Genomic DNA, 16,383 nt, shown 5'->3' with positions numbered 1-16,383 from the left:
GTGGAGATTTGATGGGAGCTTATGGCACAGATCAGCCCTCATCATCCAGATTAAAACATATAAGGACTTTACATCTCCATCCAGGGCAGTTGCCTAATGCAGAGGGAATAATCCCCAATCAGGACAATGACATGCGTGATATCTATATACATATATATATATATATACACATGCACTCGTGTTAGGCACAAACACATAAAGGTCCTGGTGAAAAACATCTGTCCCTTCAGTTGTCTGCTTATCTGGCCATGTCAGTGCTCTCCCATGTGAGCACATAGACAGGGGTGATGTTTTATGCTCTGCTGATGAGTTTGCTGATATCCACCCAGAGAGCAGAGAGAGGGCTGATTACAAGGGTCATGCTCTTCTGTAAAAGACAGACGAATTACATGCTAACAGAGGTAATTAATGGTTCGTGTGACACTGATGTGCAGCCGCACAAAGACAGGGCTTTGGCTTGACTTATTGGCTTGAACGCCACCCTCTCCAAAACCCACCCACACACACACACACACACACACTCACACACAAACACACACACGTTCCCCCTTCCCCCACGTTTCCCAAACAAACCCCTTGAAGCCACAGGGCCACCTCTTTCTCTCCCTCACCTCCCTCTGTACTCCCTCCCTCACTCTCTCCAGTCTAAGCTGCATGCTCACTGTCCCGAAACATGATGAACCATTCAGCCCTGTGGGAATTTCTCCTCCCATCCAGCGAGCGTCAGCTACATCTGTGTCTGTCAGCCAGAGTGGATGCAGCAGCAGCAGCAGCAGCAGTGTGGCAGCAGCAGTGACTTGTCTCAGGCGTCAGGCAGCCTCTCTGGGACATTCTGCTTCAACTTGACTTAGAGGCGGCACAGCTCATCCATGTCAGCCCAGGCTGGGGGAGGGAGGGGTTTCTTCTTTTGCTCTTTCTTTGGCTCCTGGAGCAGATTCCTACTAATTCATTAATGACAGAGGAAAGATGCTCAGCAATTTGAGGATACCTCTCTCATGTGGACTCACAAGGGCTCTTTTGGACGGATGATGGGAACATGATGCTGTGCTCTGCGCCTCTTGAGCAGGGATGGCTGAAACCTTCTGGTGTCCACCCTCCTCCTCCTCCTCCTCCTCCTCTGCCTCTGTGCTCACACTTTTCCCCCGAATCCCCCTGGCATGCGAGGTCAAGTCAGCAGGCTCCCTCAACCACCTCAATCCTGCCTCCGACTGTGCTGTGATCCTGTTCCTCGGTGCCACACTTGACCTGAAGGCTTCCCAGGCAAAACAAAGGGATTAACCATGAACTTTACTCCAACCAGGGGACACAGCTCTGAAAAGTTTCTCTCCAAAAACTGTGAGTATGTATATATATTTTCTCTTCATCAGTGACTTACCGTATAACAGTCTGCAGAGAAAAAAAACTGACTGAATATTCACTTTTTCATTAATGCGCACAGGCACGACCTGGATTTACAGGGAAATAGCGTCATGCGTGCTCAAGTGCATGTCTGAGAGGTCTGAGCATGTATTTTTAATGTAGCCTTTTACCCTAATGAAAGCAACAGAGGATGTGCTCCTGGAAAGGTGTGTGTGTGCCTCTGTTCTTCTGGAAGACTTCATGTATAGAAAAGTATGATATTTTTATTGTATGTGCATTTATTTGCTCTTACATGAGGTACATTTTTTAGCCTATTAGATATTTATGAATAACAGGGAAAAAATGTGTTTCCATAGTGAACACTTATTATAGCACAATCCTATTTCTTCCACGCCCTGTCGCCCCTTTACTCCAGCTCCCTTTAGACTTGTCTTTGAAACATATGATAGTAGTACATATTAATATTTACACCATGGTTCAAAAATTTCTATTTTTAAAAGAAATATATATATATATATATTTTATTCCAATACGAATAAAAACAAAACATTTTTCTTGAAAGGCTAAACTCAAGTCTCTCACCTCCGCTCCCCTCCTCTTTGATTAAGGGTGAAATGACAAAACAGGATTAAGCAGCGAAGCATGATTTTAACAAGTCCCTCCAGTCCACACAGATCCTGTGAGGTGTCACGATAGATATAGAAAACTGGTGCTCTTCACAAAACAGTTATGGTTTGGTAGTTTTTGGACAAACTGTGACCGATGTGTTCTTTTATCCTTTCTGCAGCTTTTTTTAGTTTAAATAGTATCTTGAGGTTGGAGTTGTCCAGCAGGCATCAGACCTGGACTCATTTTTAAATTCAAAAAGCTAATTCAAAGCATTGATCTGAGCTCGAGAGGAAGATGCACAGAGATGTTTTGTTGTCCTGGTGCTTTTGTGTGTTTGCTGTGTGTGTAAACAGCACAGAGAAAAAAAACACCTTTGCCTTTTCAGACAAATGTAACATCAGCCTGTGGAAATGTGATGTGTTAATGAGTTGGGAACAAATGACATATGATCACAGATTCAAACTCTTCACACTACATTGTTTTGCTAGCAGATCATGAATTAAATGATTGGGCGTTAATGAAATGTACTCACTCTTTAAACAGAACTCCTCGAGGCTTTAAGTGTTTTCATTCCGTTCCCTTCAGGAGCAGCCAAAACCACTTTGGTGTCCATTAGCGGATCATAATGTTCATAATGATCATTATCTCTCATCAGAGCAGCAATGACACTGATTTATAATTCTGCAGAAGAAAATTGTTTAATTACATTTAATCAACGACCAAGAAAACATTGGGAGATATACATTCAACAGATGTTTTACCCACACCAGATTTTTTTATATATGGTGTTAATTCTGTGTTCTGTCTTTGGCCACACACAGATTAATATTTCAGATTGCATGTTTTGGAGCAGCCTTTAACATGAACATGTATAATCCTCCTCTGATGCCTTATCCACGGAAGGATTCAAGGGCTTCTTAGGGTCCTTCATCCAGGACATCACATATGTGCAAGAATCTCAAGCATGGGTCAGTGGGCTGAGAACAGCACGCCCCAACCATTGTGCCAAAGAGCTCTGGGCTGATTTGCACATCATACATACTCACACCACCACGCAGACACAAACAGCGTCCTTCACCTCCTTTGCTTTGACTCTTCGCTCTTTTGCTCTCTGCTTCTTTTTCTTTTTTCTTATTTTGGTCTCTCATCTTTTTTCCCTTTTATTTCACAAATGCCACACACACAGTCATACACTGTTCGCCTTCTTGTTTTTTGGTGTGCAGAATAGTTGTGCTGTAACCACAGGAGGGTGTAGAAAAAGGTTACATATGTCTGGGAGGCCTGTTGGGGGCCAGCATATACGGAGCTACAGCACCGGAGCAGTGATGGCCAGGCGCCAGACGGACCTGCAGGAATTGCCACCATAACATGTCCACCTCTGCAATCAGTCAGGACACCTAAGACAGATTTGTGCTACCTTGTCTGTCTCTGGGCACTGTTAATCACTGGATCGATGGCCATCACTTATACATATATCTTAGGGATATATATATATATAAAACCAAGTCAGGAACACTGGGTTTTTCAGCATGCAGTGTCTTTCTATTTCAACCCCTCCTGCCCTTTTATCCTCATGACCAGCGTCACAAAGCTCTTCTAGACCATGCGTCACATTTGATACCAAAATGCATTCATGAAAACTCAAAAAACAGGCCAGAACAAACCATATTCACTATTTATAGTGTCCACCCCACCCCCAGAGATCTGAGTGTACCATTAAAATGCTTCCTGCTTCGATTTAGAAGCTATTAGCAGGCTTGACTTGTTCTGCCTCTTGAGGTCAAGAGGCAGAACAAGTCTATTGTTTATGTGTGTGTGTCTGCGTAGGCTTAGTAAGGCAGACGTCATCTATGAGTCAGGATTCGTTGTTTCTCAAACGATGTACCTGTCATCATTAATTACTTATTTTTGAGGAAAAATACATCTCTGTGCAGCCATCCACTTTTTGTTCTGAGGAAGAAAAAATTAAAACTACTACTACACTGGCTTTAAATGGCGTATAGCTGGAGAAAGTTCAAACATCTTAGATTAGCATGCTTGGACACGTCTCAATGTCTTCTGAATATCTAAAAAAGAAAACTAAATATCCTGGATAATATTCTGCCATCTTGTGCAGATGACGTTTTTCTGAGCTGGAGGTAATCAAGTTCTCACAGATACATACGCTTGACCAACAGTGAGTCAGTCTCAGCTGTAATTCATGACTGTTTTCTAAATTTGAATAAGTAAAACCAAATTTAACTGAAAAATAAACAAAAGATTTTTAAAATGACCTAAAATGACAGAAATATGAGATTAGTGCATGAGATGCAACTGAGGAACACATCCAAAGAGCCCACAGCCATTTCATTCTGTTTGTGAGGCAGTACTTAAAGGGATAGTTCACCCAAAAAGGAATCTTTACTCATTATCTACTCACCACTATGCCGATGGAGCAGTGGGTGAAGTGTTTGAGTCCACAAAACACTTTTTGAGTTTCAGGGGTAAACAGTGTTGCAGCCAAATCCAATACGATCGAAGTAACTGGGGACTCCTTCAAACGTAAAACAACAACAGAAGAAAACATAAAATGCCTCCATACTGCTCCTGTGGTGTCATCCAAGTGTCCGTAAACCCGACATTCAAATTCGACTGTTCTGTTAATGCTTGTAAAAAGCACAGGACGAATGAAATGTCGTGGATCTTCCTCTCCACATGATGTAAATATCAAGGACAGTGATGAGTGAAGTCACCGTCTAACCATGTTGACCATCGTTAAGTTTATTAGTACGTTAACATTTGCTAATTAGGGCTGAACGAATGACCAAATACAGCTGAGGCTGACGGGAATTGCCGAAGGCTAAAATACTTGAACGAATGTTCTTCCCCTCTGTGTGCAAAAGGAAAACCTCATTATCAGGGTTCTGCTGAGGTAAAACTGTCCATACCACAAAATAGCTGGGAATCTGTGGACAGATTCATGGCACCACCTCTTACAAACAGTTTAATGATGTGGGGAGTTGAGTAATATGAAATGTCCTTCTACAGCAAGACATGGTACGATCCAAGTCCTGCAGGAGGACCCCCGCAGTAACTGGAATTTTATTTGTGTTGGCCTCGGGCTGCTGCTGGCACTGCTGCTAACCTGGCACTGTCATTCAATGGCAATGAATAACAAAGTTATTGCTCAAGCATTGGTTTTTAGTGATTGCGTCCAAAATGTAAAAGTGTGTATGAACTATGATACAGCTTAGAAAGGAGTTAAGGAGTTACGAGAGCTTAGAATAGGGTGAATTCAGATCATCTTTTTTATTTTTTATTCTGTGACTCATTCTTATATCAGTTTTATATATGAGATCAACATATTATACCTTTCTGCGATCCTTAAGATGTTTTCTAACCACGCAAGAAAGAATGGAGAGCACATACTCAGAGGAGACATGACACAGCTATTTGTGTTCTTTGTGCCAAAAAACACATTTTTGGCTGAATTTGATAATCTAGGATGCTTGTTTTAGGCTTTAAAAAGAAGCATAAATCACCTTTCTTTATGAATGCCAAGCTCAATATTACCAATTTAATTATTCATATTAACATAAAAGTCATATTCTTTTCATTAAGAACCCTATCTTAATCTATAAAATTCATTAAAAACATTCTATTAAACGTGTATCCGTTTCTTTTTTAATAAATTGAAATCCAATCAACAGCAAGCAACAATAACAGATTATTTATTAATAATTGTAATTTTTTCTATCAGGGCTACTCAGGGGACAAACAGTTGGGGAAACCGATGGCTGCAGATCACAGGATAGACTCTTCTGTGCTTTTTGGGTCATCTCTGTCCAAGAGAGGTAACTGAGTATGTGCTAGTTAACTAACCAGACAGTCAAATAAAACAGACAGGGACAGACCGCAGATAATATCTTATTTATTTCAGGAAGTCTCTAAATTCATATTTCCCCTATTTAGAGAACTCCAATGACTGTCCCAGATTAGCCAAAGCATGCTGTCCCACATTATCAATCAGATTTAATAAAGTGGGACAGCTTGAATACATCACAAACATTATTTGATAACAATAAGGATAATTAATTATAATAATTAAGATAATTTTTACTTTACCATCACTTTACTAATTAACCATTTTGTTGTCTTTTATTTCTTATGATTTTTAAATTTGTTTTCATAGCCTTTAAAATCTATTTAATGGTATCTCATTGTCAGCTTTTTTATTTGCTATGTCTGATTGTTGGCTCATCAGTCAATTGTGATGCACTTTGATCTGGACTAACCTGTGTGAGAGGTGATCAACTTTGATTTAAAGGATGATTGATTTATTCATTTATTGACTGATTGATCAGCCTTTTAGACAGCCAGAGGTACATTTAGTAAGTCTTTGGTATCTCAACCTCACAGACAAGATTTAGCCAACTTTATCGGGTTCAGTTTTCCAAAGCTGAAAGTGGTGATCTGATGCATTTAAGTGGCTGTTGAGAGAAACTCGATTCCTGGTCTATGGACAATGCGAGTGGTCTGGATTGGTCATTCAGTGCCTCTGAGAGCGTGAAAGTGTGACGCTAATACATGAATTCACTGCTCTCCTTGCTTCTCTGTGGCCATGTGTTGACGGATCAAACTGGCTAAAGTTCTGAAAGTTTGAGCTGTCTGTTTTGCCAGAACATTTACACCCTTTGTCTATGGCTGACGGCCTGGAGGTTCAATTGCAATTTTGCACATTGAGGATTTTCTCTGCAGAGGTGATGTACCTTCTAGTTCACTGTCGCTCCACACTGAGAGCCACACAGCATCTGTGCCTCTCTAATCACACATTTATGGTCTCTGGGTGTCTGAGTAATTTCCAATAGAAAGTAATTATTGTAGAGAATCTGAATTTTACAGCTTGGAAGGTCATGCACAGGATACAAATGCCCGTCATGGTGCTGAAATTTTAAGAAGAGCAAGTGGCACGGCTGAAAATACGAATGTCATGGTGCCCAGTTGGCAGGGGTATTTCCTGAGGGACAGGAGTGTCCTCTCTGGAAAGCTGGAACGAGCGAGTGAGAACTTATTAGCTCAACTGACATGTGGAAAAGTATAACACACCAAAGCTCATATAACCGGATGGGTACAAATCTGTGTTTTCTCTAGGCATAACCGTTGGCATACAAAAGTGTCTTCAAACTGAAGGGATTTAATGCTGCTTCAATACATATCTACTGAAAACCTTCGAGGCAAGCACAAGGCCAAATGACACAGTCATGCATTTGTAGGTCATGAAAGGAGAAGACATCACGCTGTAGAAATTTCCTATGGGCTTATTTTGGAAAACACAGGTCCAAGTTGGCATGGATAGCCCCTCATCCACTATTAATCGTTGTGTCCAGCACCCAGGGATGAAATGTGCATGCACACCACTGCTCTAAGCCGCAGAGTGGAGGGACCATCTGAGCTGTGAGCTTTTGTACCTGAAGGACGTTTACTGCCCTCTACTGGTGTAGGAAGATGCTAGAGCATGGATGTAGCTTTATTATTCCAACAACAGCAGTGATAGATTTTTCCATCATGCAGTACTAGGTCGGTTATGGACAACTTTTCAAATCCCCCTAGTGCTTCCAAGTGGTATTACTATTGGTGCAACTGTCTTTGTGCTGTGATGAGGTTTAGTAAAACCAGAAGCTTTAATAAATAGACGTTACCCAGGTGCTGTAGTCGTGATCGTGTAGAGAGAGAATTACACTCAGTTGAGCTATACCTCCTCCAAGGTCAAACAGTTCTACACATCTTTGTCTGGCTCCTAGCTCTGGCTTGATTAATCAAGAATTGAGCAAATTCAAACATCTCAAAACCACAAAACATGTCTGATTTCATACTTATGTATGTTATTTTATGGTTGGCTGTTGAAACGTAAAGAGGGAACTGCAGAGACAATTCTTTTTTAGCCAGAACTAGTCTCTCTGAATGATCCCTGAAGGGAGTGCAGTATATTGCAGGATTTATGGGTATTTCTGAAACCCTACAAACAGTGGATGTTTTCTGTTATTATTATTATAGTGCAATCCCCTCTAGAGATGAGGTACACACTGAAATAGCAATTTGATGCTTGGCTGATAAATTAGCCGAGGGTGAGTTTGAAATCCAAGCAGAGATTTAGATGTTTCAGCAAATTCAGAGCTGCAGCGATGTTGACACATTCGGCTATAGCAATTTCTCAGTATTATTTGATAGTCTTTAATATTGATACTTTATATACTGTATCTATGATCAAGAGATAGAATAGCTCACACTTAAAACATTTTTCTATGGGAAAGCCATTTTTTTCAAATATAAATATGTCTTGTTCTGTGTTTTTTAATTTTTTTAATTTTATAAAGCAATTTGCAACCTTTTTTAGATAAGTGCTAAAGAAATAATAGTATTTTTAATCATATTAGCATCATTATTATTAATTTATTCTTCAAGCAATTTATTTATCTTCTATTGTCTGAAAACTTTGTTTATAGGTTGTGAGAGTGAATTGACTTGCTTTGTTTCTTGCAATTGTTTTTTTTAAATGTGTGTTGTACAGAAATGGAATTTACACTTTCTGCAAATAGATCAATTAAAGCAGATACTTTATTTTAAAAACTCAGCTTTTAAACAATTATGATATTTTTGATTGGTTGATTGATTTAGTCCATCTGATTCCAGCCATGTAAACTCTCAGTTAGATAGCTGCAATGCAAATAGACTTTTAAGACCAATAACAATCCCTATATCCTTTGTCTTGTAGATTTCCCACAAATTAGAATAAGCTGTCGTATTTTCTTATTCATGACGTCACTGATAAATTTCTCTCTGAATGAACAGTTTCAGCCCTATGAATAAATCAGCCCAGATGTAGTACAAGGAACCAAATTATGTGTTGACCTGGATTTTTAAAATGTCAGTCTCCATGTGGGTAAACTCACATACTCCAAGTATATTCATGATTCTTTTATTAGATACAGTTGATAAAACTGCATGTGAATATAATAATTAAGACTGCATGTGAGTATATTAATGATTTTTTTATTAGATACAGTTGACAAAACATTATTTTCACCTCACATAATGTGAGGACAAATGTGAGATACTCAACATGCTGAAAGGATGCCATCTAGTGGCAATGACAAATACTTTTTTTAAATTGTGCCTTTTTCTTTTTTTTCTTTTCAGAAGATCTTCATGAGGATGAGAAATCAAGAAAAATTTGTCATGGTTGGACGCCAATAAAACTCAACCATGGAAGGAGAAAATAAACTGAATTTCACTGCGAACAGCAGTACGACGGATATCCACCTGGTGACGCACAGTCTGTGGGAGGTGATCACCATTGCAACTGTGTCGGCTATAGTCAGCCTCATCACCATTGTGGGGAATGTTCTGGTCATGATCTCCTTTAAAGTCAACAGCCAGCTCAAGACTGTGAACAATTACTACCTGCTGAGTCTGGCAGCTGCAGACCTCATCATTGGTGTTTTCTCCATGAACCTGTATACCTCTTATATACTGATGGGCTACTGGGCCTTAGGAAACCTCGCCTGTGATCTGTGGTTGGCTGTGGACTATGTAGCCAGCAATGCATCAGTCATGAACTTGTTGGTGATCAGTTTTGACAGATATTTCTCCATCACCAGGCCTCTGACCTACAGGGCCAAACGGACGCCCAAGCGAGCTGGGATTATGATTGGTTTAGCCTGGCTGGTGTCGCTCATTCTGTGGGCTCCACCGATACTCTGCTGGCAGTACTTTATAGGGAAAAGGACCGTCCCTGAGAGGCAATGCCAGATCCAGTTTTTCTCTGAGCCTGTAATAACCTTCGGGACAGCGATCGCAGCCTTTTATATCCCCGTCTCAGTCATGACAATCCTGTACTGTCGAATCTACAAGGAGACAGAGAAGAGGACCAAAGATCTGGCTGAGCTTCAGGGGATTAACTATGCCACAGACTCTGGGGTCTCTCAGCCTCCAAAGACCATTATCAGGTCCTGCTTCAGTTATAAACTAAGATCGGCCTCGCACGACAGGAACCAAGCATCCTGGTCATCTTCCAGCAGGAGCAACGCTGCCAAATCTGCAGCCACCACCAATGATGAGTGGTCCAAAGCAGGTCACCTGACCACCTTTAACAGCTACGCATCCTCAGAGGATGAGGACAGGCCTGTTTCTCCAGGAGGCTTCCAGGCCTCGTTCAGGAACCAGGCTTGCGAGACCAGCAAGAGTGTTGTTGGCAGCGAGAGCGAGCAGCTCAGCAGCTATGACGAGGACAGCTTCTTCCAAACGCCACCGAAAAGCAACTCTCAGAAGAGCGGCAAGTGCGTGTCATACAAGTTCAAACCTATGGCCAAAGACACTCAAGCGGAGCACCAGGTCAAGAACGGAGACACAAAGATGGCATCATCAACGTTTTCCTCAGCCGAGTCCATGAGCATCCCATCCACGTCCTCGACGTCCAAACCCATCGACGCCACACTGAAGAACCAGATCACCAAGAGGAAGAGGATGGTGTTGATCAAGGAGAGGAAGGCAGCACAGACTCTCAGTGCCATCTTGCTGGCCTTCATTCTGACATGGACGCCATATAACATCATGGTGCTGATTTCCACCTTCTGCTCAGACTGTATCCCAGTCTCCCTCTGGCATCTTGGCTACTGGCTGTGCTACGTTAACAGCACCGTCAACCCCATGTGCTACGCCCTGTGTAACAAGAATTTTCAGAAGACCTTTCGCATGCTCTTACTCTGCCAGTGGAAGAAGAAAAGGATGGAGGAGAAACTTTACTGGTACGGACAGAACCCTGTGGTCAACTCCAAACTCACATGAACTATTGTTTTGTTTTTTTAAATAAACCAAGGCTGTAAATCATGTGTTTCTTCTGATAATCTTGGCTATATATACTTGAATTCTACATAGAAAAATATAGTATTATTAAGATGCTCGTAAAATTTGTAGAGTTGCCCATTAATCGATAGTGCAAGTTAATTACTGCTCAAAATATCAAAATGGAAGACCATAAAATTGTCCGAATAAACTAAAACTATAAATAATAATGTACATAGATTCCAAAATATTAAAAAACAGTATTTTTCCCTTAAATTGCTGATTATACGCAAAATGCCATCGATTAACACACAGATTATTTCATATTGTACTGTATTTGTATTCCAGATGCACTGCATGAGACCATAAAAAATTTGTCTAAGCTGATGATCTACATTGGTTTAAAGCTGTTAAAATTACCAGTTTCCCTTCCAAAAGAACTTTACACACAAAATTTCAGATCAGTTTTAATATTGTAGGTCATGTGTTTTTTTTGAAGATGAACATTTCTGAGATGCTGTTTTATTTTAAAGGGCTAACACGTGTCGTCTTGATGTCGGAATCCGCTTGCAAAGTCAAGATTGTAACTTGATGATAACTGAAGCCTTTTCACACATGCCGTTATCATTTGTAAGATGTTCTGCAAAGATTACAGCGTAATTATTTCATAAATGAAAAATCACACCAACCCTTCAAAATAAAAGATCAATTTTACTCAAAACAACATGACAAAACATGCTAAACAATATCACATGTTTACATAGAGAACTGTCTGGAGGGTTTGAGAGCACACATAGTTTAATATAATCTGTTTATTACTTCATCCTCAGGATTTGTTTTTGTATTTTTCCTTTGAGTATTGAAATACAGTAATTGTTTTTTCTGACTTACTGTAACTAAATCAATTTGTCATCATATCTTTATTGTATTTCTGGCAAACTTGTAATGTACTGTGGCAAAAATGCTCTTTGTTTGTGAAATGTTTTTTTGTGGACAGTGAGAGGAAGACGATGCAAAATATGTTTTATAAGCTAAATGTCCCTTTTTTTCGTTACTGTGATGAAACAAAAATCTGCACTTGCAATTTGGGGAATTAAGGACATGCTTTGCTTAATGTACTGACGTGCTGGAAACATAGCTAGAGTTGAAACAGTGATGCATTTTTATACTGTGTTCCAAGCTTGTGATTCTTTTTTTGTTCTTATCAGTATTTTGCGATTATGTCCATGGATTTCTGAATAAAATGTGTTGAAGTCAATGTCCAGCATGAGAGAAAATTACTGATGTCACTCATCACGAAAAGAAAACCTTGAAAAAACAAAAAGTTTAACACTTAGTCTTTAATATTTATCACTTAGCTCTTAGTGTCAGACAGCTTAGAGCTCGTCCCTGTTGCAGTCTTTGCCGTGAATCAGTTTAACCGTGTCTGAGGGTCTCACCATCATCCAAGCATATTTGCACAGACGCTCCTTGTTGCAGTCCTTTTGCCAGTAGATAACATTCCTGCGGTTTAGATTGGCTCCGGCGCAGGCATCGTACCACCAGCCTCCTCCAGGAACCCCCTGAAACTCCAGCTTGGCACAGTTTTGGAAGTAGTTGTCGTTGTCTCTGTCTTTCGTGGTGAATTTCTGGTTGTCGTGCAGGTAGTTCTCAGTGTCCAGGGTCAAAGCGTCTACAGACGTGCCCTGGAACAACCCCAGCCTCAACCTGTACGCCAACGCTTCATGCTCCACTAGAAAGGGGTCATACTCCCCCAGCTTGGTGACAGCGTCCGGGCCCACTAGTTTTACTCCTAGTTTGTAACGTCCAGGGCCGCGCGTGAGCTGATGAAGGTATTCATTCCCAAGCCAGTGATCCCCAGACACACCCCCGAAGCCATGCTTGTACTCGACCCAGGTACGGTCAAAGTTCACGCTGCTGTTGACGGTGATGTGCTGCACGACAGTCCAACCTCCCTCCTGCATGGCACAGTAGGCCACAATGGGGGAGTCACCTGGTTGGATCAGGTAAACACCATCTGTGGCCTGGCCTGAAGAGATCATCAGCATTTCATGACAGTCTCTGGGCAACGCTGATGGGCAAATACACACAACAGTCATGACTTTGAATAAGTACAGGGTGATTACTCACAGATTTCACCATCTGTGAACAGGTGGCGCTATAGACTCGGAGGACACATGTAGCTTTTCTACAAGTTTCCCATTTACCTTTTCAAGAATTATTAACATTTACATTTCTCTAAAATCTCAGCTTATTACTTCAAAATCACGTCAAACGCTACACTGTGATACACGGATAACCACATGCAGGAAGTTGACGTTATATTGAATGTAACAACAACACTGTTCCTCAAAGTCTTCCAGGAGAGTCCTTGATCAATTACTAAACTATTACAACTGTCTATCTCACTGAGGGACACAAATCACCTCACGGGACACAGTGAGTCACTGAGTGATTTGTATCTACTTTGGAATTTGACCCATGCCCACAGAAGAATACACACAGATAACATGAAATAAAGTTATTGCAGCATTTCAAAAGCCTCACATGGGAGTTTTATACAAAATAAATACTCTACTATCATCAGCTAGAGTTTGGAAAGTTCTCCTTAAAATTCTATGCATTTCATTTCATAACAACAACAACTAGATAGACAACAGAAAAGACAAGTCAAAATGAGAGCGATAGGCTACACTAACAAATGTACCTCTCATTTCACGGTTCCGCACCCTGTTCTGCTCCTCCAGGGGAAGCAGATGCAGGTTCTCAGCTTTGAGATGCTCCATGTCAACTCCAGTGACATTAAGCAGAAGCATCAGGGCTGTAGCTGCTGGCAACCAGCATATCCACCACCCCATCCTGCACTTTCCTCCATCAAACCACGAGAAGTCAGTTATTGTTACAGCGCTTCGCATTGAATTCAGTGATAACACACATTTAAGGCCTCTGGCAGTATACAGGTTACATGCTTACCTTCAGTAAAACGCCTTGTGTGAGGTGACAGAAATATGCTGTCACTGAATCTTCACACACTGTATTAGCCTCCTCTGACAGAATGACAAAGTAACAGAATGCAAACAAGGCTGTCGACTGCTGAGTTCAGATTCAGAGTTCAGTGAATTGCAGGTCTCTTCACACACAGCCTCCTCCTGCCCAGCCACAGCTGGACTTCAGCCTTGGGTTCACATCACAATGACAGACACCAATTCTCCACTTATCTGTGTCAAGTGAGATAAACCTGCATGAGATATGAGCTGTGTAGAAAACAAACCCATATTTCTGTCTCATTTAAATCACTTCAGTGAGGCTGAAGTCCAGCTGTGGGACTGAACTGAAGGGATTAACTGAAATCTGATACTGTGTTAAAACTTGAGGTAAAGAACAGTGTGTTAGAATACAATGTGTACTGTTGCGCAAAGGGTGTGTGTATTTTTTATTTATTAACAGACACATATCTGTACTTTTTCTTCCAACAAAAAAATCACAGTACCATCCACAAACTTGATCATTTCCAATTCAAACTGTATTCATCGTCATCAGGCAAATTCAATTAGGTACACTCAAACAATCAATGACACAAATTTAGATTCTCACGGCCATCAAGCTACCACATTTCTGTGACATAACTTCATAATATGACACATCATTTTTGCTAAACACTAAAAATTCATATTGCACATCCTCAGTATTTAAACTTTTCAAGTTGCTTTGTAAACTAATAAATACACCAACCACACAGTACAGTACAATCCAAGGGCACAATCCAGGGCAACTCTTATCTTTTCAGTGAGTTTTTCATTTCTGCTTTATCTCTTATTATTAGGTTACTGTTACCATAGAAACCTCTGTTATCTGGCTCTTCATTGCTTTCAGGTAAGTTGAGACAGGTAAGAATCAATGACCTGAAAGGAAAAGATTACGTATGTATGTAAGACACACACATGTTTGTACAGTTTAGTTTAAGGACACTCACAGTCAACAACGACAGTGGTTCATCCTGTATTCATAAATACAGCACTGACCTTTGCCTTTTCTCCTGCAGCTCCTGGAACAAATTTCAATGAAGGTTCCTCAAGCCATAACTCCAGTAACTGCTGATTAAAGACCTGGAAATTCCTATTACAAAAAAAAAAGAAAGAAAGAAACTGATTAAAAGGTTTTCTACCAAACATTGTGACTAATATTGAACATAGTGTTAAATTCTGACTCTGGGTTTATATCATAGACTGTATATAAAGATGGATGACACGTCTCCTCACAGTATCCAGAAATGGAAGTAAAATATTCATGTTTTCGCAGTGGCAGTCAGGGGATGGAGCCGCAGTAGCCCACTCTCAGCTGTCAATCAAGGGGCTTCACCTCATTTTTATATCACCAAATAACTAACTTTAAAATCAAACACAGCAGGGTGATCCAGACACTTTGGCTTTACTTTTGGGCAGCAGTCACATCGTCCATCTTTATTTGCAGTCAATGTTTTATATACTGTATGTTATTTTTTCACATCTCATAAAACTCTTACTTCTCTAACTCAGCTTTCGATGATCCACTGTAGCCGCTTGCTCTTAATTGCTCCCGCCATTTTTTCAAAACTGAATGTATCCAGTTCAAACCAACTGTAAGATACCTGCAAGCATAAAAGACAAACGCCATTTATTTGCATTTCTGTAGTTACTGTACATCCTGTATGTTCACAGTTCTGTGAAATAAGAAAGGGATACTCACTCTTCATACGGCTTGGTGAGGACTTCCTTAACTAAAGGAAATAGGTCAACACAACAGCCAATGGTAATCCTCAGAGAGTCCTTGTCAATGCTGCAGGGAGATTTGGATTTAAATAAAAGCTGTATGAAGCGGTATAACTCAGGTTCCTGCCAAATACGATGCTTACCTTCTGCTTATCATCGGGAGAAAATCAACAAACACTCCAGTGTCCTGGATTCTATACAAAGACAGTAATGCCACATTTTTGAAAGTTGAACATATTGTGTGTCAAATGTCTAAAGCCAAACACACACAACGTACCTCAGGAAGTATGTCAATAGCTCTCCAACATTTCTCTGCCACAAAGTGAAAGCTACTTTCAATCTCAGATTTCTTCCAAAGAGCACGTCAGTCATCGCACTGTGATCCTTTGTGAGCTGAAAAATATGATTGGGTTCAGCTGGATAATACATGTTAGAAAAGCTCCAACATAAAGCACAGAAACAGTGTGAGGTAGAGTGTCTGACCTCAGAAAGTGCAGAGCAGTCTGTTAGCTCGGAACTAGTTCTACCAGTCTTGTGGTTATGGCTGACATTCAGTGGGAACTCCAGCGGGTCCATGTCAAATACTTCCTGTTGCATGTCTTGTAGACAGCTCGTCTCATTCTCTTTGTTTGCAGCATCGAAGGTTCTCCCAGACACGAGCTGCTTCCTCCGAGCCACCGTCAGGTGATGGGTCTTCCTCTTGCACGACACGACCCGCTTCACTCTACCTGGGTTGTTACCAGAGCGACTCGCTGAATACCTGTGTGAGGTCAAATGTTCAAACAGTCTAGGCAAAATGAGAACACATAATGCATATGCTGTAGAGACCACAAGGCAAGCAACAATT

The 16,383-nt window shown here is 40.8% G+C and overlaps 3 protein-coding genes across 10 annotated transcripts in view; 1 reads left to right on the top strand and 2 right to left on the bottom strand.

Moving 5' to 3' along the window:
- Positions 1 to 1,194: 1,194 nt before the first annotated feature.
- On the top strand, positions 1,195 to 10,925 carry chrm5a (cholinergic receptor, muscarinic 5a). 4 transcript variants are annotated; one of them, XM_069535284.1, is made up of 3 exons: positions 1,211 to 1,335; positions 5,708 to 5,801; positions 9,145 to 10,925. In XM_069535284.1, exon 3 carries the CDS (start codon positions 9,211 to 9,213, stop codon positions 10,789 to 10,791), a length of 1,581 nt encoding a protein of 526 aa, XP_069391385.1. In that variant the 5' UTR covers positions 1,211 to 1,335; positions 5,708 to 5,801; positions 9,145 to 9,210; the 3' UTR covers positions 10,792 to 10,925. The 4 variants fall into 4 exon arrangements, with proteins under 4 accessions (XP_069391383.1, XP_019940378.1, XP_069391385.1 ...); XM_069535282.1 differs by lacking the exon at positions 5,708 to 5,801 and having other exon boundaries at positions 1,195 to 1,335; XM_020084819.2 differs by lacking the exon at positions 5,708 to 5,801 and having other exon boundaries at positions 1,203 to 1,335; positions 9,148 to 10,925.
- A 554-nt stretch (positions 10,926 to 11,479) lies between these two features.
- Positions 11,480 to 13,928, bottom strand: LOC109627796 (fibrinogen-like protein 1-like protein). Of its 3 annotated transcripts, none has more exons than XM_020084581.2 (3): positions 13,762 to 13,928; positions 13,496 to 13,652; positions 11,480 to 12,859 (listed from the first exon to the last, which is right to left on the bottom strand). In XM_020084581.2, the coding sequence occupies exons 2-3, from the start codon at positions 13,644 to 13,646 to the stop codon at positions 12,165 to 12,167; spliced, it is 846 nt and encodes a 281-aa protein (XP_019940140.2). In that variant the 5' UTR covers positions 13,647 to 13,652; positions 13,762 to 13,928; the 3' UTR covers positions 11,480 to 12,164. The 3 variants fall into 3 exon arrangements, with proteins under 3 accessions (XP_019940140.2, XP_019940142.2, XP_019940143.2); XM_020084583.2 differs by having other exon boundaries at positions 13,496 to 13,657; positions 13,762 to 13,905; XM_020084584.2 differs by having other exon boundaries at positions 13,496 to 13,647; positions 13,762 to 13,895.
- A 280-nt stretch (positions 13,929 to 14,208) lies between these two features.
- LOC109627805 (KATNB1-like protein 1) overlaps positions 14,209 to 16,383 on the bottom strand; it is a 32,595-nt gene continuing 30,420 nt past the window's right edge. For all 3 annotated transcript variants that reach the window (XM_069535287.1, XM_069535286.1, XM_020084601.2), the window contains exons 4-10: positions 16,020 to 16,296; positions 15,814 to 15,929; positions 15,680 to 15,730; positions 15,514 to 15,603; positions 15,311 to 15,415; positions 14,811 to 14,904; positions 14,209 to 14,690 (exon numbers count right to left, since the gene is read on the bottom strand). In XM_069535287.1, coding sequence (XP_069391388.1) covers positions 14,658 to 14,690; positions 14,811 to 14,904; positions 15,311 to 15,415; positions 15,514 to 15,603; positions 15,680 to 15,730; positions 15,814 to 15,929; positions 16,020 to 16,296 — 766 coding nt within the window. In that variant the 3' untranslated portion in view covers positions 14,209 to 14,657. The remainder of the gene's footprint in view (positions 14,691 to 14,810; positions 14,905 to 15,310; positions 15,416 to 15,513; positions 15,604 to 15,679; positions 15,731 to 15,813; positions 15,930 to 16,019; positions 16,297 to 16,383) is intronic.

The sequence above is a fragment of the Paralichthys olivaceus genome, chromosome 12, assembly GCF_024713975.1.
Source record: "Paralichthys olivaceus isolate ysfri-2021 chromosome 12, ASM2471397v2, whole genome shotgun sequence".
Classification (NCBI taxonomy): domain Eukaryota; kingdom Metazoa; phylum Chordata; class Actinopteri; order Pleuronectiformes; family Paralichthyidae; genus Paralichthys; species Paralichthys olivaceus.
The sequence above is the reverse complement of the archived record's forward strand: the minus strand, read 5'-3'. Positions and strand labels throughout refer to the sequence as shown.